Below are 25,357 nucleotides of genomic sequence, written 5' to 3'. Positions count from 1 at the left end.
CAAGAATGCCTCTTGTACACTGTCTTATCTTTTGGGAGACACCTATGTCATTTCCCATCAAAAAATACTTGCTGATTAAATAAAGTAACTTTAAGTCAACTTTAAGATTAAGTAAAGTAACTTTAAGTCAAAATGTGCCAGGGGTATGAATAATTATGGGCAGCACTGTATCTGTCATTAAACCCTCAACATATGATATTCTAGACCAACAACCAGCAGCATATCCATGCCAGTTATGTGGCTCTTAAAGAGGGACACACAGTCCAAGGAACAGGCAGTATTTTTTCCAGTTTTCTATTGCAGTTTAGTTCAACATTTTTCTTTTAAATTGTCAAAATAAATAAATGAGTCATTACAAACATCACTTTCCTTACAATTTATTTAAGTTATGATACACAATTACAAAGGCCACCATTTTTTGAGCTACGGAAAGCATATCAATCAGAAATAAAAATACATTAAACATTCTAGAAGCATTAACGTCAGATGATTAAAAGGTGCATTGCATCAGGTTTCCTCTTAGAGGAAGTAAAAAGCGCTGCAATTATAACAATCTTCCATAAAATTGAAAATACACAAACCACTTATATATTGATAATAAAAGTCTGTTCATAAAATAAAACCGAGGAGGCTAATGTACAAGCTGCTCCTTCTTCAGAAATTAGTCTTGAATTTCACTGGTCCACAAACAGTTTAACTTTTGCCAACAGAAAAGAGGCAGAAGTACAAGTTAGTGGAAGCATACGCCTGTATAGTTCTATTTTGCTTACTGCTACAACCACAGGCACAGAGCAACTGTAGTTTTAAAGCATTCTCCTCAAAAAGTTTCAAAGTAAAAGTCACATTACAGAGCTATGGAGGCTTCAACAGTCTCCTCCTAAACCATGCTAGTTTTGTGGACTCTCGGTTTAAAATATATTCATAATCACTGTCCTGGAGGAGGTATACAGATCAGGTGCTCCGATTCTCCTTTTCTGCATGCTTTTTCCAAAAAGGTGACTCAAGAGGTAATGTAGTGAATCAAAATTACAGTCAGGAATCTAAAATCCGTAATATGATGGCAAGATTGCAGCATCACAAAATCTAAGGAAAAAAATTTAACCGATTGTATATTTTACATGAAAAAAATCCTCTGTGTTTAATACTCTGCTTCAATTCCTACTGTGTCCTCTATTTTTCTTTGGGTGCAAGAAAAATGATGACTTCTAGATGAATAATTAATTTATGAAGTGAAGGCTATATAACTAGCATTATGCTGGAGTCAATTATCCTATTGGTCTGTCTTGTTCTTATACGTTATCTCTTTACCTTCACCTGTGTTTCTCTAAACACTGGTTATGCACCGACCTTGAGGAAAACCAGTAACAGCCCAGTCATTAGGGCCCATTCACACCAGGGCGATTAACAGGTGATTACTACTAATTGCCAAAGCCCTAGCGCAATTTTAACTATATGGCAGTGATCTCACTGCCGTGATTGCAGCCGATCGTGGCAACTGCAAAACGTGTTGCCTGCAGTATTTTTCTGAAACGATCGGGATACAGTGCTTAAAAAAGCGCTCATCGCGATCGCTGGGAACCGGGAGAGTGTAGGGATTTTACCGCGCTAATCATGGTAAAATCAACTGCGCAAAACTCTAGAGCTACCTTCAAGTGTAAATGGGCCCACTATCTGTTAAGCAAATGCTTGTATACACTTGGATATAACCAATCATTGTCTACTGCCAATGGAGAGGTGTGATAAAGGAAAGATGCACAAGTAAACGATGCCCAGTGGGACAAGTAGGTATGAGCACAATGGGCTGATTTCTCAAAAAAATTCTCAAAGGATGTTGCGGGACAGCTGTACCCACACTAGATTACTAGCACACATAGCACTGGCTGAAGATCAGTGTGCAGAAGGGTTTTTGTTGGCAACAGATGAATTATACTTGTATAGGCTCAACAAATGTCTGTGTTGTAAGGGCCCACTTATTGTTAATGGTCACATCATACAAATGCTAGTAAAAATTTAAAATAAGCTAAGATTGGACAATAATTTTACAATCATATGGCAAGGTGGGCGGTCAGCTTTTATGCTAAAATAAAGTTTTGATGTTTCACCCAAGTATCTCCATAATAAAAGAGACAGATACATAGATAAATATAACAATGAGATGACAAACAAGAAACAGAACTTTACAATAGAAACATAACTTATCGACCGGTTCAATTTATAAAGCAAAAAGTCATTGGAAAGCAAACTTCTCCTTTCTACTATGTGACTTTATATTATAACAACTGCTCTCAAACTCTTACTATGGAAACCAAAAAAACCCTTCCAATGGGGAAAAAAAATTCCAGATTTAAAATTTGCAGTTTTTCCAATGAATTTTTCCTTAAAAACAAACAAACAAACAAATAAAAATAAAAAAGCCAGACCGACTCTGCAGATGCAGTATATTGCATTATTGAAATGGCCTCCATTCAGAGAAACTCCTGTAACAGAGCCGTCATCATGTCAACACCCAGCGGCTCCTTAACAGTGACATTGCACCACCACTCTTGCTCAACCTTCAAAAGCAGTTATTTTTCAAACCTTTAAAAGACGACAACAACTGAAGTGAGGGGGATATGGAGGCTGCCATATTTATTTCCTTTTGAGCAATACCAGTTTCCTGGCTGTCCTGCTGATCCTCTGCTTCTAAAACTTTTAGCCACAGATCCTGAACAAGTATATGCAGATTAGGGGTTTCTGACATAATTAAGATTAGCAACATGCTTGTTTCCGGTGTTATCCAGACACTACTTCAGCCACATAGATCAGCAGGGCTACCAGGCAACTGGTATTGTTACAAACAAATGTGGCAGCCTCTATATTCTTCTCACTTCAGTCTTTTTTTTAAAGAGTCCCCAGGATGACCACAAGCTTCTCTGTAATTTCCATGTTCTCTTTGCATAGAAGTGTGCCTCTGTGTGCCCTTTCTGTCCCTTGGAAGTTACAGTCACATTTATTTAGTTCTAGAGGTGGCTTCTAAAGATACAATTTTGCAAACAATTAATTATGAAGGATTCTTAGTATGAACGATCAGAAATGATCGTTTGGGACCACTAATGGACAAAAATCTCCTAACCGATACAATCAGATTGATGGGTTCCAACCTGAAATTCGGATTAATTTCATTAATCTGATGAGATTGGTTTAAGATTTTTGTCTGTTAGTGGTCCCAAACCATCATTTACTATCGTTCATATGAACAATCATTCGTAATCGATCATTTGGCAAATTGTATCATTAGTGGCCACCTTTGGAGCAATAGGCTTCTGATCTTCCTGGGAGCTCTGGTAAATTGGGTAAAATACTCTTCTTTTGATGGGCGAGCAGAGCAACAGTGTGACTCCTGAAAGCCAGGTCACTAATGCAATATACCTGCAATAGTGATCAGACAGTAGTAGTAGGATTCTATGAAAAGTGCTTTAGAACTAAAATTTAACGTGTTTCATATTCTTAAGAGACAAATGTCAAATGTTGCAGTCGTTTTTTCTTGGGGGGGGGGGGGGGGGGGGGGGGGAAGAGGATACATATTCTTGAGCTTTCCTCATTGCTGGAGCCAGCTCCAATCCATGCTCTAAATAGAAGAGAAATAGAAAGTTAGCACTCTTATTTTCACAATAGACCTTGGTGAGACTTGTCAGCAGTGGGCACATAACAATGCAATTATATCAGTCAGCAAACAAGACATTATGTGGTGTACATTACTTTGACCCATTAGCAGCTTCAAACTAAATTTTTCGTTTGAAAGTTTCTGTGCATTCTAAAGCTCTGTCGGCAAATCTCGTTTGGCTGCCTAGTACAGCCAAACGAGCGGGTGGCAGGGAGCAGTAACCGTTAACCATTCTGGACGGCTTCTTCTCTTCCTCCAAAGGGCGTCTCTGAACTACAGACAGGTCTCCTGGGTCCCAATCACATCCCAACACATGATATGACATGATCTGAATCCAGGAGACCATGTTAATGTCAGTGTTGCCAGACTCTTCAATCACTCCTATTCCACCCACCACCGGGTGGCGCTGTAACACTGACATGGTCTCCTGCATCCCAATCACGTCATATCATGTGATCGGAACCAAGAAGACAGGTCAGGATAACATCGCCGCTGTGGTGGAGGAAGAAGAAGCCGATCCAGCCGTCTGGACAGGTAACTATAAAAGCTCTCTGCCGCCCCCTCTGCCAGGCTGGGGAAGGTACACTTCCCCCAATGCCAGGAATAATTTGTTCCTGCTTTATTTGGCTGCTAAAGGGAGCTTATTGTGAGCTTATCTTTAATTGTGCAAAAGATAATTTGAGTGAGCCCATGAGCAATAATGTCTGCATCCCTGATTTTACCTCTGTTAACCTCCCTGGCGGTAAGCCCGTGCTGAGCACGGGCTATGCCGCCGGAAGGCACCGCTCAGGCCCCGCTGGGCCGATTTGCATAATTTTTTGTTTGCTACACGCAGCTAGCACTTTGTTAGCTGCGTGTGCATGACGATCGCCACCGCTACCCGCCGATCCGCCTCTATCCGTCGCGCCGCAGCCCCCCCCACAGACCCCGTGCGCTGCCTGGCCAATCAGTGGCAGGCAGCGCTGTGGGGTGGATCGGAGTCCCCTTTGACGTCACGATGTCGATGACGTCATTCCGCCCGTCGCCATGGCGACGAGGGAAGCCCTCCAGGAGATTCTTTGAACGGGATCTCCTGATCTCCGATCGCCGGAGGCGATCGGAGGGGCTGGGGGGATACCACTGAGCAGTGGCTATCATGTAGCGAGACCTTGTCTCGCTACATGAATTTTTTTTTTTTTTTTAAACGGCTTTGCTGCCCCCTGGCGGATTTTAATAAACCGCCAGGAGGGTTAAGATACAAGCTCGTCCCTGGCATGGTTTAGGTTAATAAATGAATCATGATTAGTTCACACTCAGTGTTTTTCCAGACGCCTTCAGCACTTCAATAGAGGGATAACAATCTCAAAGAATATTTTTCAAAGTGAAAGCAGCACACTGGATTAGTCTACTATCAGTATAAGTGAAACCGTATACTATACATCCTAGAATTGACATGCCCGTATCTTATCTTTACTCAATGCAACATATTACAGTCAAGTAGGAGATATAAAAGCAACAATTCAGAAAAAAAGAAATCAAACACAGTGGGATAAATAAATTGCTCCCCAGTGTCAGTACATTCTGAAACAAGTGTTTGATGTAATTACAGCATGGAGTCCGATGGGATACTGCTCTACCAACTTTGCATGTCTAGACTCTGCAATATTTGCCCAATCTGCTTTACAGCACTGTTCAATTTCAGTCAAATATTGGATAGTGACCGATCTTCAAGAGAACCCGAGATGGGATTTAATTATGTTAGTGGGGCACAGAGGCTGGTTGTGCACACTAACACCAGCCTCTGTTGCCCCATGTTGTGCCTCCAGGACCCCCCTGCGCGCCGCTATACCCCCCGCAGTGCTAGCGACACACAGCGTGTCGCCAGCACAATGTTTACCTATGTGCTGTCTGTTAGCGCCGCTCCTCCGTATCGGCGCTACCCGCCCGTGTCACTTCCCTCCAATGAGCGAGAGGGAAGGGACGCGGGCAGGTAGCGCCGATACGGAGGAGGCGGGGGAGTGGTGCTAACAGACAGGAGAAGGTAAACATTGTGCTGGCGACACGCTGTGTGTCGCTAGCACTGCGGGGGCTATAGCGGCGCGCAGGGGGGTCCTGGAGGCACACCATGGTGCAACGGAGGCTGGTGTTAGTGTGCACAACCAGCCTCTGTTCCCCACTAACATAATTAAATCCCACCTCGGGTTCTCTTTAAGGAGAAACCGCAACCAAGAATTGAACTTAACCCTCCTGGCGGTCTATTAAAAACAGCGCAGCAGTTGTTTTTAAATCATGTAGCGAGCCTAGGGCTCGCTACATGACAGCCGCTGTGCAGCGGCATCCCCCCACCCTCTTCGATCGCCTCCGGCGATCAAACCCGTCCGGAAATCCCGTTCTAAACGGTATTTCCATTAGGGCTTCCCCTGTCACCATGGCGACGGGCGGGATGACGTCATGACGTCAAAGGGAGTCCAGATCCACGCCTGGCACTGATTGGCCAGGCAGCGCATGGAGTCTGGGGGGGGGGGGGGGCGTGGGCGACGCAGCGGGTAGCGGCGAATCGGTGCAGGGCGGCGGAGATTGGAGTGCACACGCAGCTAGTAAAGTGCTTGCTGCGTGTAGCAAAAAAAAAAATTATGCAAATCGGCACAGCAGGGCCTGAGAAATCCTCCTGCACGGCTTACCCCGGGGTTACCGCCATGAGGGTTAATCCCAATCAGTAGCAGATACCGACTTTTACATGAGAAATCTATTACTTTTCTCAAACGGATCATCAGGAGGCTCTGTATGGCTGATTTTGTGGTGAAACTCCTCCTACAAATGATGTCAGCTCCTTACAGCACTGATGTACTGACAAACTGTAGAAGCCCTGTTGCATTGTGGGAAATAACAGCTGTTTACAACTTCCAAAAAAGCAAGCACCATCTCATTCCAGTGACATCATCTGCCAGCAGTAAAAATGTCACCATGTGATAAATGTCAGACTGTAAATCAGGGAGAGGAAAGATTTTACAATGGGCAAACACTGACTAAATTATTTTAAAAATTAAGTACTTTTTTTATTACACTATTTTCACTGGAGTTCCTCTAAGTTATTCCACATTTTCAGGAGAGCTTAAAGGATCTGCTAAGTGAAAAAATAAATAAAGGTAGCTCTACTTACCTGGGGCTTCCTCCAGCCCCTAGAAGTCATTTGTGTCCCTCGCAGAAACTTCAGTCTTCTCCTGGGTCCCACTGGCAGCCTCTGAAGGATTGCTGACCCATCGGGTAGGCATCTTCTGTGCATGCTTGGGCCAGCGCATGAGTATGGGAAGAGGAATCAGAGCCGAAGAGCCGGCTTCATTTCTCGCATTGCCTGCGACGAGGAATTCATTCATTTTATGCCGCCGGGAATCTTCATTACGCACATTGGCCGCAGCGCGACAGCCACTTGTTTTGACAGTCCAGAAATCAAAGTGGCCAGACTGTGGGTTCTGGCCTTAACATATACATCTTCTGACTTGTGGTTTGTGACTTGGTTGCTTTCAGTTGCATTACCAAACATGGAAATGCTGCAAGAAGAGTTTTAATTTCAATGCAAACCAATCAAAATTATTACACCTGAACACAGGTGGAAGCCATTTACCTTGATTTTCAGTGGATAAGGCAGGCAGTTAGACCTGAATGACTCCACTTTTTTTTTAAAGAAATGGGGGTACTTATTCGTTAGCCGGGCGCATCCGGCAGGTGGCGCTGTTGCTAATTTCATTCATACTTACTTCACGTAGTAGTGTGTGAATGGAACCGCCGCAGGTGGCGCTAATTACATTTCTACGGAACGTAACAATACAGTGTTAATGTCAACACTGCCGCCTTCGTCTGTTGTTCTCCCCCTTTGCCCTCTCGCTTCTATACAATGCTGGTAGCCTGCAGGGACATGTGTGTCCCCCCAGAGTCGTTCGTCGTGGCAGGGAATCCTGCTTGTTTGCGACGAACGACTGTGGGGGGACACGCGTGTCCCCCCCAGCTGGCAGTGTTCTATAGTTGAGAGAGGGCAAAGGGGGAGAAGAACAACAGACGAAGGCGGCGGCTTCATCTGTTACATTGCCGCCGCCTTCATTTTAATTCCATTAAGTGACAGTTCCGGCCACTTCAAACACAATCTATTAGTTGACATTAACACTGTATTGTTACGTTCTGTAGAAATGTAATAACAGCGCCACCTGCCGGATGCGCCCGGCTAACGGATAAGTACCTAAAAATTATTGTCTTTCTTTATTTTGAGCTGCAAAGCAACAAACGTAAATATTTTTAAGGTGGTGGATATTTTTCTATATTGACATATAGAAACACACCGCACAGACCTATATAATTACTGAATTTTTATAAAAAGGCCTGAGTGCCCTCAAAAGCTTACCTTCAGCTTTTTGTTCTCTCCATAAAAATCCCTACATTTTCAACTTTAAATGGAATCTTCTGAAGTAAAAATAAACTTATGTTATAATGAATTGTATATGTAGTACAGCTTAGTAATAGAACATTGGTAGCAAAGAACAGAGTCTCATATTGTTTCCAGTACAGGAAGAGTTAAACTTCAGTTATCTATGCCAGTGATAGGCAAACTTGGCTCTCCAGCTGTTAAGGAATTACAAGTACCACAATGCCTTTGCCTTTATGAATCATGATTGTGGCTGTCAGATTCCTGCAATGCATTGTTGGACTTGTAGTTCCTTAACAGCTGGAGAGCCAAGTATGCCTATCACTGATCTATGCAAAAGAGCTTCTCTAAACTCTTCGACCTAAGCCCTATTTTCTGAAGCACTTATACATCTTATTTGTACTACACATACAATTCATTATATCATACTCTTTTTCCACTTTAGTGTCACTTTAAGCTTGCCTCATAATGATTCCCTATAAAGGACATATTCTACACCCATATATTGAGCAGATTATTTGCTTAATTCGTGTACTTGATCAAATTATTGTACTTGAATATGTGAAATGTACAACATTGGACTGCACCTTTATAAATACCACAGAACGGTTACTTCATTCCTAAGGATCATATTCAGCTTCACAATTTAGATTGGCATCCCTGTGAAGAGGCATTTTGCTGCTCTATATCCTAGCTCAGGAGCTCCACGCGGATTCCTGCTCTATTCCAGCCAGGCTCTGGACTATCCAGATACTCTGGAGTGACTCATACCACCTTGTGTTAGAATGCTTTTTCTCAGTCACAAGTCATAGGACAGTGGCCCAAAACACGCAGCTAAAAGAACCCAAGAATAGCTAAGAACAAAACATTGGCCTATTCTGAAGTGGACTTTTTATGAGCTTTGATTAATGGGAACCAGAGACAAGGGGAATCTTAAAAATGGAAAAAGATTTTATGCATACCTGGTGCTTCCTCCACCCCCATAAACCTGGATCGCTCCCACGCCGCCTTCCTCCGCTGTCTATCTGCCGGTACCGGGTCCAGTCACTTCCGCCGGACATGGACAGTTTTCCGCATCCACAGGGACTCCCTCTGTCTCTTTACGCATGCGCCTGCGAAGTACGGAGGGAGCGCACTGCGCTTGCGTTGACTGGTCCTGACTGGCCAAAATGACAGGACCCAGTACCGGCGGATAGAGGCAGTGGAGAAAGGCGGCGTGGGAGCGATCCAGGCTTATGGGGCTGGAGGAAGCCCCAGGTATGTATAAATCTATTTATTCTTCGTCTCTGGTTCTCTTTAAAGTGATCCTTAAGCCAACAAAAAAACAACCAGCTGGCCGCAATAGCAGCATAGGGGGCGATATACAGGCTGGGAACGCGAACAATCACTCGCGTTCCCATGCCTGTCGGCCGGTGACTGCCAAACCGGAAGTGCTCGCCGGCGGGTCCTGGGACATCGGAGCGGAGCTGCGAGGGCACCGATCGGCTGCTGGGGGCTGAGGGAAGCCCCAGGTGAGTAAATCTCATTTTTTTTAGTTGGCTTAAGGATCACTTTAAAGAAACAATACAGTAAAAATTTGCCTCGCATGTACAGCGTGCTCTTTTATAAGTTATATTGATTTCCCGGGGTTTTTTGTTTAACTCACCTGCCAAGACCCTCTGTGTGGCCACTTGGCACTAGCTCCGAAACAGAAAGTGCTATAGCACCCATCTGGAAGGGGGTGGAGCTAAGCGTTGGAAGTGGCCGCACGGAGTGTCTCGTAGGGTGAATTTAACAAAACCAGCCGGGAAATTAGTATAACTTAATTTTTGCCTGTACAGTTGTATTAAATCATTTTGAATATCAAGATACAGAGCACAATATCCAGGCTGCAGAAGGAACCTTTCAAAGCCAACACAGTGGGAGCAGTTATATCAGGAAGAGCTGACAAACGTAAATCTAAGTGAGAGTTACAAGAACCAGTGAATGCGCTTGAAGTTTGCTTAACAAAACATTAGGTTAAATGTGCATGAAAATTGCGTATTGGCAAACGTGATCGCAGAGCAAATGCAAAACACCAGAAACCCAGAAATTGCATGGAAAACCGCTATGTCAAGTGTGCTCCCTACCTAAGAAGATATACTACTGCTATACAGTTGACCAGCACTCATAAAGACAATGAAAAAGAAAAATCTTACCACTAAACTGTTTTGCTGCTCCTTTGTGCTTTCCATGATTAGGGTACTGAGCTGCTTCTGATATAACAGATTCTCATCTATGGCACGCTTAAAGGCTTCCCTGGGGGAAAAAAAATACATTTCATTTTTTTTTCAAAAGAAAGTGGTGTGCATTCTGTACTAAGATCTTCCCAGCAACAAAATCTAAAGGGTACTTTTTTTCACCAGAAAGGAAAAACAACAAGGTCTCCCCATGTTTGTGTGAGTTTCCTTTAGGGCACTCTGGTTTCCTCTCACATCCCAAAAACATTTGCTGGCCCACACAAATTGGCCTTTAAACCTATGATGGACTATGGCAGGAATTAGATTGTGAACCCCTTCTAGGGACAATTAGAAACAAGATTATACAGTCTGTAAAGCACTGTGAATGCCAAAGCTATATTAAGACGTAATTAGCACCAGGTCTAATGTGACCTGGGGGAATTGCATTTTTAGAACAGGCCAGCAAGATAACTACATGGGCAATGAGGTTTGGGGAGGCAAGTCATGATTGTAGGTTATATCAGACTAATTCCACTTTCAGTTGTAATAAGAATCATTGCCACACTCACCCCCCCCCCCCCCAAAAAAAAATGAACCCATAAAACACCTAGAAAATGTTTTGCCTCAAAACCTAATATAAATATTTTTAGGGAACTAATTGAGTAATCAGTAGGTTTTCCGAATGTGGCTTTGTTTTTTACGCAGACTTGAAGAGGAAGGAGAGTCCTTCAAAACATGTTCAATTCTATTTATTGTTTTGTCACTCAGGAAGTTATTGACCTCTACTTACATTCAGTTTTGTATCTTAGCTGCTGTTATATGACTGGGAACCCCAATTACTTCCAGAGTATCAACAAAAACATATGATCACTAAAGAAATTGGTGAAGTCTTTGCATTTTAGGTGGGTACCTGTTCTTGTCCTTTGGAATCAGCATTGATGAAAGAGCTTGCGGAGAATTTGGGTCTGACCAGCCTGACGGGGGAGTACCAGATGAGTTCTCTAAACTGGAAGGTCCCAACGAGCGTGCAGAGCTTTGGGTCTAACAGATATTAGCAGAGAATACAAAAATTAGGTATATTTTCTATATTAATGCAGAGATTTCATATTACTATTGCTATAAATGTGAAGGACTTGTCCCAGTAATGAAAGTTTATTATCTTTCAAGGATGTTGAAATGTAATTACAAGTCAAAAGGTAAAATCAGACTTAACCACTTTAACTTATTAATATTAATTTATAGCAACTAGATCGAAATAAGTTAGTTTTTTCTCCACTGCTTTAATAATACTGAGAGCCTTTATGCACCTTACATGCAGCATTCATTGCATTGCAGAATAATTCTGCCAATCAACTTTCTGCCAATACAAATCTATGGGCCTGTTCACATCTCTGCGTTGTAACGCTTTAGGCTCTTATTCACAAAACTTCTCATTAACTACTTACTGATCACCTAATTGATAATAATCTTTCAGCACATTTTATAAGCACAATAATAACTCAAAGTAAGTTGTTCCTGATTAACTTCATTTCAATAATACTTTTCAACCCTTAATTATATTTTATTTTTGCTCTTTGGGAGCTTAAAAAAGTAAAATGGATAAGGTGACAACGGAGGAAACGGGTGTAAAAGTTTTGTGAATCATACCCATTGCTTTATTGTAACTCAATGGTTGCAGGCTTTGAATTAATGTGTATTGTGTAACGCATTTGCAGTTCACACACATTAAACTGCATACACTGGAATATGTTGGTGCTTAATAAAATAATAATAATATTATAACACACAGTGTGAACCGAGCCTTACTCTTTCAACATATTATTGATCTATAAAATGCCAACATATTCCGTTGGCCCTGTACATATTCCGTGACAGCGAATTCAAGTAACTGCAAGGTCTACAATTTTAGTAGAAAAAAAAATCAATCAACAAAAAGGATTTCTTTAATGGAGTCATTGACACTAAAGAATGGCTGAACATACAGTAGTTACTTACGCATGCAATTTTCAGAAGGTGCCAGATTTCCCTCTGCCTCTTTGCCTGCATCTGCATGAGGGAGCTGTCTGCTTCCTTTATATTATTTATTGTCATCTCAATTTGTGGTAGGAGATCAATAATTTTCTGCTTACAGCCAAGAAGTCGACTAAAAAGCAAAGTACATTGAGTGAGAGAGGAAAAGAAAAAAAAAAAAGGCCACCAACTCAGGTTTGTACATGCCTGTGACCACAGTTAGACAATCTTTAAAGCTATATAGTTTCAGTACTGCACTCTTGGGCCCAGTGCACACCGAGCGGTTTTTGGAGCGATCCGCCGGCCGCATCCGCCTCTAAAAACGCTTGTCTAATGTATTGCAATGGGATGGTGCACACCGGCGGTTTGCGGTTTTTGCCAAGCCGCAAACGCGCCTCCTGCTGCGCGTTTGCGGTTTTCGGAAGCGTTTCGTCCTCAATGTAAAGTATAGGAAAAACGCAAACCGCTCTGAAAAACGCTAGTTCAGAGCGGCTTGCCAGGCATTTTTGTTACAGTAGCTGTTCAGTAACAGCTTTTACTGTAACAATATGTGTAATCTGCTACACAAAAACGCACGCAAAACCGCTAGGTATGTTTAGAAAACCTCTCTAAACATACCTAGAATCGCTCTGAAATCAGCTCCCAAAACCGCTCGCGTATTGCGGATCTGCTAGCGGTTTTGGTGTGCACTGGGCCTTAGGCCTGGTGCACACCAGAGGAGTTTTTCTGAGCGGATTGAGTTTTTGCAACCTCCTGCTAATGTTATCCTATGTGTCTATGCACACTGGAGCGAAGAGGTTTTGTAAAAAAAAACAACATAGCATTACATTGGGAAGAGCTTTTGAAACCTCTAGCCTTTGGGGAGCTTTTCTGGTGTGTCTCAGCCCTAACATTTGAAGTTCCGCTTCACTTTCCACTTCTCCACGTTCCTCTCCATGTACACATGAACGCGACTGCACAGGCACACAGATGGCCTACACCTGCACAGTAGCATGGAGGAAAAAGCTGTGCCTGGGTGGCTCCATGCTACTGCACAGGCACAAGTTTGTCTTACCGCTGCCCAGCTCAGCCACGCTTGTACACGGACAGGAGCAGAGCCGCACAAACCTATTCAATAAGACCTTGTGAAATAAGTTCGAAGGGTCACAGCACTGGAAAAGTGAGCTTGAGAGGGATGGGAGAATCCTCTGGATTATCTAGGCGCTTTTACTGGAGTATCTAACTTTTTAAACTCACAGGTACCCTTTAACTCTTGTTAAAGAGGCAGGGAAGGATACCAAAGCACTTTTAACCCTTAGACTGAAGTGAGATTTCTGCCTCCATACATTTTACCAGAAGACTTCATTTGCCTGCTACAAATACCTTTAGACAGTCGCTTCCTTACGCTGCGGACACCTTAAAGTACATCTTCGGAAGTAGTTTTGATGAAGATACTCCTTTAGACATCCGTGATGAAAGGAGGCCAACAATTGGAAACACCTAAAGACCAGTATTCCAAAATAGCTGGCACAGGCATGTAGCCAATTTTAAAAATGAGTGGTAGTCTAAAGGTTAAAATAGCTGAATTACGGTACTTTTTTTAGTCTCGCTTTTGGGTAGACTGGAGTAGTATTAGTATTTTGGTTGCTTGTATCCACTCTATAAGGCTTCAACTCATTTTGTCCAATAAACACAAAAGGAAATTCTAGATATCTACTCAAGGGGAAACACCCCAAATGACCATTCTGTTTATGTTGGAAGGGTCATGAATAACCAATTGCTTACTTTAACCACTTCCGACCGCCCCCAGCCGATGGGTGGCGGCAAAGACTGGGCCTAAACGACCGCAATACGCCCATCGGCGGAGGCAGGCGTGGTTATGTGGCGATCGCGTCATTCGTGACGCGATCAGCCGCCGGCAACTGGCTCCGCCCCCCTCGTGCTGTAACCTGCCGGCCGTTCGGAAGCGCCGGCGGGTTACTAGCACCCGGATCACCGCATGTACTTAGTATAATAGGCTTTGTAATGTATACAAAGCCTATTATACTGGCTGCTTCCTGCCCTGGTGGTCCCAGTGTCCGAGGGACCACTAGGGCAGGCTGCAGCCACCCTAGTCTGCACCAAGCACACTGATCCTGCCCCCCACTTCCCTCTGATCGCCCATAGCACCCCTCAGACCCCCCCTGCCCACCCCCCAGACCCCTGTTTGCACCCAATCACCCCCCTAATCACCCATCAATCACTCCCTGTCACTATCTGTCAACACTATTTTTTTTTAACCCTAAACTGCCCCATGCTCCCTCCTGATCACCCCCCACCCCTCAGATTCTCCCCAGACCCCCCCCCCCCGTGTACTGTATGCATCTATCCCCCCTGATCACCTGTCAATCACCCATTAATCCCCCCTGTCACTGCCACCCATCAATCAGCCCCTAACCTGCCCCTTGCGGGCAATCTGATCACCCACCCACACCAATAGATCGCCCGCAGATCCAACATCAGATCACCTCCCAAGTGCAGTGTTTACATCTGTTCTCTACCCTAAACACCCACTAATTACCCATCAATCACCCCCCATCACCACCTGTCACTGTTACCCATCAGAATAGACCCTAATCTGCCCCTTGCGGGCACCCAATCACCCGCCCCACACGCTCAGATTGCCCTCAGACCCCCCCCTTATCAATTCGCCAGTGCAATATTTACATCTCTTCTTCCCTGTAATAACCCACTGATCACCTGTCAATCACCTATCAATCACCCATCAATCACCCCCTGTCACTGCCACCCATCAATCACCCCCTGTCACTGCCACCCATCAATCACCCCCTGTCACTGCCACCCATCAATCACCCCCTGTCACTGCCACCCATCAATCAGCCCCTAACCTGCCCCTTGCGGGCAATCTGATCACCCACACCATCAGATTGCCCCAGACCTACCCTCAGATCACCTCCAAAGTGCATTGTTTACATCTGTTCTGCCATCTAATCATCCACTGATCACCCATCAATCAGCCCCTGTCACTGATACCCATCAGATTAGACCCCTATCTGCCCCTAGGGCACCGAATCACCCGCCCACACCCTCAGAACGCCCTCAGACCCCAGCCCTAATCACCTCGCCAGTGCATTGCTTGCATCTATTTCCCCCCTCCAATCACACCTTGAGACACCCATCAATCACCTCCTGTCACCACCTGTCACCCCCTAGCACACCTACCCATCAGATCAGGCCCTAATTTTCCCCCGTGTGGGCTCTTGATCACTCGGCCAAACCCTCAGACCCCCTTCCGATCACCTCCCCAGTGCATTGATTGCATCTATTTTCCCCTCTAACCACCACCTGAGACACCCATCAATCACCTCCTGTCACCCCCCCTAGCACTCCTATCCATCAGATCAGGCCCAATACAACCTGTCATCTAAGAGGCCACCCTGCTTATGACCGGTTCCACAAAATTTGCCCCCTCATAGACCACCTGTCATCAAAATTTGCAGATGCTTATACCCCTGAACAGTCATTGTGAGAAATTTGGTTTCCAGACTACTCACGGTTTTGGGCCCGTAAAATGTCAGGGCAGTATAGGAACCCCACAAGTGACCCCACTTTAGAAAAAAGACACCCCAAGGTATTCTGTTAGGTGTATGACGAGTTCATAGAAGATTTTATTTTTTGTCAACAGTTAGCGGAAATTGATTTTTATTGTTTTTTTCACAAAGTGTCATTTTTCACTAACTTGTGACAAAAGATAAAATCTTGTATGAACTCGCCATACACCTAACGGAATACCTTGGGGTGTCTTCTTTCTAAAATGGGGTCACTTGTGGGGTTCCTATACTGCCCTGGCATTTTAGGGGCCCTAAACCGTGAGGAGTAGTCTAGAAAACAAATGCCTCATAATGACCTGTGAATAGGACGTTGGGCCCCTTAGCGCACCTAGGCTGCAAAAAAGTGTCACACATGTGGTATCGCCGTACTCGGGAGAAGTAGTATAATGTGTTTTGTGGTGTATTTTTACACATACCCATGCTGGGTGGGAGAAATCTCTCTGTAAATGGACAATTGTGTTTAAAAAAAAATAAATCAAAAATGTGCCATTTACAGAGATATTTCTCCCACCCAGCATGGTTATATGTAAAAATACACCACAAAACACATTATACTACTTCTGAGTACGGCGATACCACATGTGTGACACTTTTTTGCACCCTAACTGCACTAAGGGGCCCAAAGTCCAATGAGTACCTTTAGGATTTCAAGGGTCATTTTGCGGCATTTGGTTTCAAGACTGGTTTCAAGGTGTCATTTACAGGGATATTTCTCCCACCCAGCATGGGTATGTGTAAAAATACACCCCCAAACACATTATACTACTTCTCCTGAGTACGGCAATACCACATGTGTGGCACTTTTTTGCAGCCTAACTGCGCTAAGGGGCCCAAAGTCCAATGAGCATCTTTAGGCTTTACAGGGGTGCTTACAATTAGGCACCCCCCAAAATGCCAGGACAGTGAACACACCCCACAAATGACCCCATTTTGGAAAGTAGACACTTCAAGGTATTCAGAGAGGAGCATAGTGAGTCCGTGGCAGATTTCATTTTTTTTTTGTCGCAAGTTAGAAGAAATGGAAACTTTTTTTGTCAGAAAGTGTCATTTTCCGCTAACTTGTGACAAAAAAAATAAAATCTATGAACTCACCATGCCTCTCACTAAATAACTTTGGGATGTCTTCTTTCCAAAATGGAGTCATTTGGGGGGTATTTTTACTATCCTGGAATTTTAGCACCTCATGAAACATAACAGGTGGTCAGAAAGCCAGAGATGCTTCAAAATGGGAAAATTCACTTTTGGCACCATAGTTTGTAAACGCTATAACTTTTACCCAATCCAATAAATATACCCTGAATGTTTTTTTTTTTTATCAAAGACATTTATTTGAAAAATGTCAGCACAGAAAGTTAAAAAAGTCATTTTTTTGACAAAATTCATGTCTTTTTTGATGAATATATTAATAAGTAAAACTCGCAGTAGCAATAAAATAGCACCAAAAGAAAGCTGTATTAGTGACAAGAAAAGGAGGTAAAATTCATTTAGGTGGTAGGTTGTATGACCGAGCAATAAACCGTGAAAGCTGCAGTGGTCTGAATGGAAAAAAAGGCTCTGGTCCTTACGGGGCGAAAAGACTGTGGGCCTCAAGTGGTTAAAGGGGAACTTCAGCCTAAACAAACATAATGTCATTAAGTTACATTAGTTATGTTAATTAGAATAGATTGGTAATATAATCTCTTACTCGCCCTGTTTTAAGAAAAACAGGCAAATGTTTGTGATTCATGGGGTCTGCCATCTTTTTGGTTGAAAGGAGGTGGGAGGGAGCATAAGACACAGTTCCAACTATCCTGTGTCCTGATCACCCCTCCCAGCTGCACATACTAGGCTTCAAATATCAAATTCAAAATGTTAAAAAAAATAAAAAATTGCACAGAACATCACAACGAGAACAACAACATCAGAACATCAGAAATTCCATCATGCTTTGCACAGCATCAGGGGAAAAAAGCCCGGGCAGTTTTCTTCTGTGCAGCTAAAAATGAGGCTTGGGTAAGAGAAACAAAGTTCTGATGCTGTGAAACTGTTAAAGAAACACAAAGCCTTTTCAGTGCTGCTAAGTTTATTTTTAGTCTGGAGGTTCACTAAGTATGACTCACAAATATCCTTTCCTTTCTTAGGTAGTGAAATCCCATTTTGGATAGTTGTCACCAAGCTAAATTACCTTAATAGACTGATTTTGGACCACCTATCACGAGGCAGATAAACGGCCCAATGAGGGCATAGAAAGGGAATAAAACTAAACCTCTCTTTACCAAAACTGAAGCAGATATTAAGTTTCACACAAAACCTTCTAAAGTTGCAATCATGTGACCATGCTCTCTTTTCCACCCAGTGCACAGCACGGGGCAGCAGCAACATTTGGATTAATATCTCGAACTTATATTCACTAAATCCACAATCATTGCAGACCTTAACATCGCACCATTTCCACCCTCAGACCATCACCTTCTCACCTTCAACCTCCTCACGGAAGGCAGCTCCAACCTACCCGCCCACCCACCTGGTCGATGGCAGCGTGACCTACGCAAGCTCAACCCTAACGTCCTTGCTGACCCCCCCCCCCCCATGCCCTCTCCTCTACTCTCCCCACCCTAACCTGTCCTAATCTTGCTGCCACTCAGCATCGCCAAACTCTCTCATCAGCCCTAGAGAAAGCTGCTCCACCAATATTCCGCCACAACCGCCCCCCCTAACCCCCAACCCTGGCGCACTACCCATACTCGCAACCTCTGGAGGGAAACACCTGCCACTGAACGGAAATGGAGGAAAACTCAACTTAACCAGGATTTCCTACAGTACAAGACCAACCTGCTGCAGTTCCACACTGCCCTTGCTCATGCAAAGCAAGAATACTTTACCAAGCTCATCGGAGCACAATCTTTTAATCCCTGGCGTCTTTTTGCCACTTTCAACTCCCTGCTTAAACCCCCCCCCCCCCCACCCTCCGTTTCCTCCCTCTCTGCCACAGATTTAACCACCCACTTCACCAACAACATAGTCTCCATCTGTCAGGAAATATCCAAACTTCACCTCCCACCCCCTCCCAACCAACTACTCCTCCACCCTATCCTCCCCTCACCTCCTTCAATCCTACTACCACTGAGGAAGTCAAGCACCTACTGCATACCACGACTTGACCTTGACCCCATCTCTTCTGATGTACTTCAGCCTCACTTCACGGATTTGGCCCCAGTCCTCACTACCCTGTTTAACTTCTCCCTATCCACAGGTACCTTCCCCTCAGACTTCAAGCGGGTCACAGTATTGCCCCTGCTCAAGAAACCCTCCCTCGACCCCTCACTACCCTCCAACTACCGCCCTATCTCCCTTCTCCCCTTTACCTCAAAACTCCTTGAGCGTCTGGTTCACAAACGCCTGACCCAGTACCTCAATGCCAACTCTCTGCTAGACCTACTGCAATTTGGATTTTGGCCTGCCCACTCAACCGAAACTGCTCTCAAAGTGGTCAATGACCTTGCCTTACCTAAAGCTGAAGGTAAATACTCAATTCTCCTCCTCCTTGACCTTTCAGCAGCTTTTGACACAGTAGATCATCCCCTACTCCTCCAGTCCCTCCAGTCCATGGGCATTCTCTATCACGCCCTGACCTGGTTTTCATCCTACCTCTCCAACCGCTCCTTCACGCCCTCCAATGAGTCCTCGTCCACCCCTAACCACCTCTCGGTAGGAGTCCCCCAAGGCTTGGTCCTTGGCCCCCTACTGTTCTCCCTATACACATCCTCCATTGGCAAGGTTATCTCCTCCATGGGTTTTAACTATCATCTGTATGCAGATGACACCCAAATCTACCTCCACATCCGACATCTCGACTACTACCATGGACAAGGTGTCCTCCTGCCTATCAGCCATCTCCTCCTGGATATCCGCTAGGTTCCTGAAACTAAATCTAGACAGAACGGAATTTATGATCTTCCCACCCCGGCTATCCCTGAACCTCCAAGATGTGCATGTCACTGTTAACCACACTACCATTCGCCCTACCTCTCAAGCCCGCTGTCTGGGTGTCACCCTGGACTCTGAACTCTCCTTCACTCCACACATCCAAAACCTCACAAAGTCCTGCAACTTCCACCTTCGTAACATCTGTAATATTCACCCTTTCCTGACCTCTGCCACCACCAAACTCCTCATCCATGCCCTTATAATTTCCCGCCTCGACTACTGTAATGCCCTTCTATCTGGTCTCCCTATGACCCGAATAGCCCCACTGCAGTCCATCATGAATGCGGCAGCCAGAATTATCCACTCCTCCCATCGCTCCACCAGGTCGGCACCCCTCCGTGAATCCCTCCACTGGCTTCCTATCCAGTCCAGAATCAGATTCAAGATATTGTGTCTGACCTACAAATCTGTCCACAAAACCTGTCCAACCTACATTTCTGATCTTACTCAGAGGTACACACCTAGCCGCTCACTCCGCTCCTCCAATTAACTTCGCCTGACCGCCCCCCGCATCACACAGTCCCATGCACGCCTCCAGGACTTCTCAAGAGCTGCTCCAACACTTTGGAACTCTCTACCTCCACCCATTAGGGCAGCCCCCTCCTTCAACATCTTCAAGAAGGCCCTCAAAACTCACCTTTTCACTCTGGCCTACCACCCCTCACAATTGCTCTAAACACACAACAGAACTCTGGTCCCTACCTTTCGTGTCTCTACCTCTCCTTCTGGATTGTAAGCCTTTGGGCAGGGTCCTCCTCCTGTGTCCTACCTAATCATGCACCTCCATTACTGTGAACCCATGCTATGCACTTGAGTGAACCTAACTTGCCTAATCTCCATGCTCCCATCCAGTGACTGACTAAGCATTACCTTATGCTCATACTGTGCTGTGTGATCTAGTTTTCCTGTATTGTCATATTGCTGTATGTCACCCCTAAACATTGTCTGTAACCTAAATTAATGTTCAGCGCTGCGTAATATGTTGGCGCTTCATAAATACAATAAATAATAATAATAATAATAAATAATAATATCAGAGGAATGCTGCTTTACATGTTAGTAACTATGAGAACAGGTAGGGAAAATAATATAAATTTATATGATTAAATGTAAAACTTAAAAAGTACCTCAAGTGCCCAAACAACTCCCTCAGAACTTTGTCTTGGCCCTGCACTGTCAAGACAATAGTCTTCACCATTTCAGTGCTATCACTATAGGCGTTATCTAGAAAAGGGAAAAAATAAACAATATTTCATGCATGCTACAAAATAATCATAACAACAACGGAAAAATGACAATATACCTGGAGATCGAGGCTTTAACTGCTTGTATAATTCTATGGCTTTCTGTTCCCTGTAGAAAAAGAAAACATGAATGACTTTTACAGTACAGTACCATAATTTTGTGGCAGTCAACTAAGCTTTACAAAACTAAATACAGATATAGAAAAAAAACAAAGCATTTTAAATTCATGTACAGAACAAAATACAATTGGAATGGGAGCTCTGTCTGCACCATCTTATCATATATGAGGCAGAAAGCAAGTTAAAGTGATCCAGAGATGAAGCACCATCATGTATTTTACCATATATATCAGTGGGAACATTAGAGAAAACGCCTACCCTGCTCTCTGTTTTATTTTTAACTGTTCAGCTTGCTTCTAATCAGCCCTGATAAAATCTCCCACTGAGCATTCAGTCTGGCTTTGCTATAATGACTCAGCTATAATGATTCCTGAGCAGAGCCACAAGAGGGCAGGCTTGGGCTTGAAAAGACACCAGAGAACACAGACTCCGCTATAAAAATTCCTGAGCAAAGCCAGACTGAATGCTCAGTCAGCGATTTTATCATGCCTGATAAGAAGCAAGCTGAACAGTTAAAAATGAAACAGAGAGCAGGGTAAGTGTTTTCTCTAATGTCCCCTCTGATATATATGGTAAAACACATGAGGTTGCTTCGTCTCTGGTTCACTTTAAGGGAATAAATAAGATACATGAAGTCAAAGACAAGTCAGATCAGTATTCCTCCATGCCACTGTATACAGGTGTCCCTCTCAGATAATTATTCCAAGTGCCATATCAGCTCCACAGAAAAATGTAAACCGGATAGTAGGTGTAGCTTAAGCTGCAGTCACAAACTCCTCCTCAGACCCATATTGCTCTTCTGCCTGTTGCTGGGGTACATTAACCACTTCCCGACCGCCGTATGTACAATTGGCGGCCGGGAAGTGCACCCCGCAAGGACCGCCGTATTGACAATTGGCGGCGGTCCTTGTAGGGGCATGGGCGGAGCGATCGCGTCATCAGTGACGCGATCCTCCGCCTCCGCCTGGCGCCGCTCACCCGCCGCAACATCCCGCCGGCCATACGGAAGCGCCGGCGGGATGTTAACCCCGCGATCGCCGCATACAAAGTGTATAATACACTTTGTAATGTTTACAAAGTGTATTATACAGGCTGCCTCCTGCCCTGGTGGTCCCAGTGTCCGAGGGACCACCAGGGCAGGCTGCAGCCACCCTAGTCTGCACCAAGCACACTGATTTTTCCCCCCCCCCTGCCCCAGATCGCCCACAGCACCCATCAGACCCCCCCCTGCCCACCCCCCAGACCCCTGTTTGCACCCAATCACCCCCCTAATCACCCATCAATCACTCCCTGTCACTATCTGTCAACGCTATTTTTTTTTTTATCCCCCACCCTGCTCCCTGCCCCCTCCTGATCACCCCCCACCCCTCAGATTCTCCCCAGACCCCCCCCCCCCAGACCACCCCCCCTGTTTACTGTATGCATCTATCCCCCTGATCACCTGTCAATCACCTGTCAATCACCTGTCAATCACCTGTCAATCACCCGTCAATCACCCCCTGTCACTGCCACCCATCAGCCAGCCCCTAACCTGCCCCTTGCGGGCAATCTGATCACCCCCCCACACCAATAGATCGCCCGCAGATCCGACATCAGATCACCTCCCAAATCCATTGTTTACATCTATTCTCTCCTCTAAACACACACTAATTACCCATCAATCACCCATCAATCACCCCCTATCACCACCTGTCACTTTTACCTATCAGATCAGACCCTAATCTGCCCCTTGCGGGCACCCAATCACCCGCCCACACGCTCAGATTGCCCTCTGACCCCCCCTTATCAATTCACCAGTGCATTAATTACATCTGTTCTTCCCTGTAATAACCCACTGATCACCTGTCAATCACCTGCCAATCACCTATCACCCATCAATCACCCCCTGTCACTGCCACCCATCAATCAGCCCCTAACCTGCCCCTTGCGGGCAATCTGATCACCCACCCACACCATTAGATCGCCCGCAAACCCGCCGTCAGATTACCTCCCAAATGTATTGTTTACATCTGTTATCTTCTCTAAACACCCACTAATTACCCATCAATCACCCATCAATCACCCCCTATCACCACCTGTCACTGTTACCTATCAGATCAGACCCTAATCTGCCCCTTGCGGGCACCCAATCACCCGCCCACACGCTCAGATTGCCCTCAGACCCCCCCCTTATCAATTCGCCAGTGCATTAATTACATCTGTCCTTCCCTGTAATAACCCACTGACCACCTGTCAATCACCTGCCAATCACCTATCACCCATCAATCACCCCGTCACTGCCACCCAACAATCAGCCCCTAACCTGCCCCTTGCGGGCAATCTGATCACCCACCCACACCAATAGATCGCCCGCAGATCCGACATCAGATCACCACCCAAGCGCAGCGTTTACATCTATTCTCTCCTCTAAACACCCACTAATTACCCATCAATCACCCCCTATCACCACCTGTCACTGTTACCCATCAGATCAGACCCTAATCTGCCCCTTGCGGGCACCCAATCGCCCGCCTACACGCTCAGATTGCCCTCAGACCCCCCCTTATCAATTCGCCAGTGCAATATTTACATCTGTTCTCCCCTGTAATAACCCACTGATTACCTGTCAATCACCTATCAATCACCCATCAATCACCCCCTGTCACTGCCACCCATCAATCACCCCCTGTCACTTCCACCCATCAACCACCCGCTGTCACTGCCACCCATCAATCAGCCCCTAACCTGCCCCTTGCGGGCAAACTGATCACCCACCCACACCAATAGATCGCCCGCAGATCCGACATCAGATCACCACCCAAGCGCAGTGTTTCCATCTATTCTCTACCCTAAACACCCACTAATTACCCATCAATCACCCCCTGTCACTGCTACCTATCAGATTAGACCCCTATCTGCCCCTAGGGCACTCAATCACCCGCCCACACCCTCAGAATGCCCTCAGACCCCAGCCCTGATCACCTCGCCAGTGCATTGCTTGCATCTATTCCCCCCTCTAATCACACCTTGAGACACCCATCAATCACCTCCTGTCACCCCCTAGCACACCTACCCATCAGATCAGGCCCCAATTTGCCCCGTGTGGGCTCCTGATCACTCGGCCAATCCCTCAGATCCCCCTCAGACCCCCTTCCGATCACCTCCCCAGTGCATTGATTGCATCTATTTTCCCCTCTAACCACCCCCTGAGACACCCATCAATCACCTCCTGTCACCCCCCTAGCACTCCTATCCATCAGATCAGGCCCAATACAACCTGTCATCTAAAAGGCCACCCTGCTTATGACCGGTTCCACAAAATTCGCCCCCTCATAGACCACCTGTCATCAAAATTTGCAGATGCTTATACCCCTGAACAGTCATTTTGAGACATTTGGTTTCCAGACTACTCACGGTTTTGGGCCTGTAAAATGCCAGGGCGGTATAGGAACCCCACAAGTGACCCTATTTTAGAAAAAAAGACACCCCAAGGTATTCTGTTAGGTGTATGACGAGTTCATAGAAGATTTTATTTTTGTCAAAAGTTAGCGGAAATTAATTTTTATTGGTTTTTTTTCACAAAGTCATTTTTCACTAACTTGTGACAAAAAATAAAATCTTCTATGAACTCGCCATACACCTAACGGAATACCTTGGGGTGTCTTCTTTCTAAAATGGGGTCACTTGTGGGGTTCCTATACTGCCCTGGCATTTTAGGGGCCCTAAACCGCGAGGAGTAGTCTAGAAAACAAATGCTTCAAAATGACCTGTGAATAGGACGTTGGGCCCCTTAGCGCACCTAGGCTGCAAAAATTGTCACACATGTGGTACCGCTGTACTCAGGAAAAGTAGTATAATGTGTTTTGGGGTGTATTTTTACACATACCCATGCTGGATGGGAGAAATTTCTATGTAAATGGACAATTGTGTGTAAAAAAATCAAACAATTGTCATTTACAGAGATATTTCTCCCACTTAGCATGGGTATGTGTAAAAATACACCCCAAAACGCATTATACTACTTCTCCTGAGTACGGCGGTACCACATGTGTGACACTTTTTTACACCCTAAGTACGCTAAGGGGCCCAAAGTCCAATGAGTACCTTTAGGATTTCACAGGTCATTTTGCGACATTTGGTTTCAAGACTACTCCTCACGGTTTAGGGCCCCTAAAATGCCAGGGCAGTATAGGAACCCCACAAATGACCCCATT

The 25,357-nt window shown here is 45.1% G+C and overlaps 1 protein-coding gene across 1 annotated transcript in view; it reads right to left on the bottom strand.

Annotated features, from left to right (window-relative positions):
* Positions 1 to 361: 361 nt before the first annotated feature.
* Positions 362 to 25,357, bottom strand: part of CHUK (component of inhibitor of nuclear factor kappa B kinase complex) — a 70,530-nt gene continuing 45,534 nt past the window's right edge. Inside the window, exons 16-21 of the mRNA XM_068255367.1 lie at positions 21,104 to 21,153; positions 20,928 to 21,024; positions 12,230 to 12,377; positions 11,145 to 11,275; positions 10,214 to 10,313; positions 362 to 3,607 (exon numbers count right to left, since the gene is read on the bottom strand). Coding sequence (XP_068111468.1) covers positions 3,578 to 3,607; positions 10,214 to 10,313; positions 11,145 to 11,275; positions 12,230 to 12,377; positions 20,928 to 21,024; positions 21,104 to 21,153 — 556 coding nt within the window. The 3' untranslated portion in view covers positions 362 to 3,577. The remainder of the gene's footprint in view (positions 3,608 to 10,213; positions 10,314 to 11,144; positions 11,276 to 12,229; positions 12,378 to 20,927; positions 21,025 to 21,103; positions 21,154 to 25,357) is intronic.

This window comes from Hyperolius riggenbachi, chromosome 10 (genome assembly GCF_040937935.1).
Source record: "Hyperolius riggenbachi isolate aHypRig1 chromosome 10, aHypRig1.pri, whole genome shotgun sequence".
In the NCBI taxonomy this organism is placed as follows: Eukaryota; Metazoa; Chordata; class Amphibia; order Anura; family Hyperoliidae; genus Hyperolius; species Hyperolius riggenbachi.
This window is presented reverse-complemented; position numbering and strand designations above follow the sequence as displayed.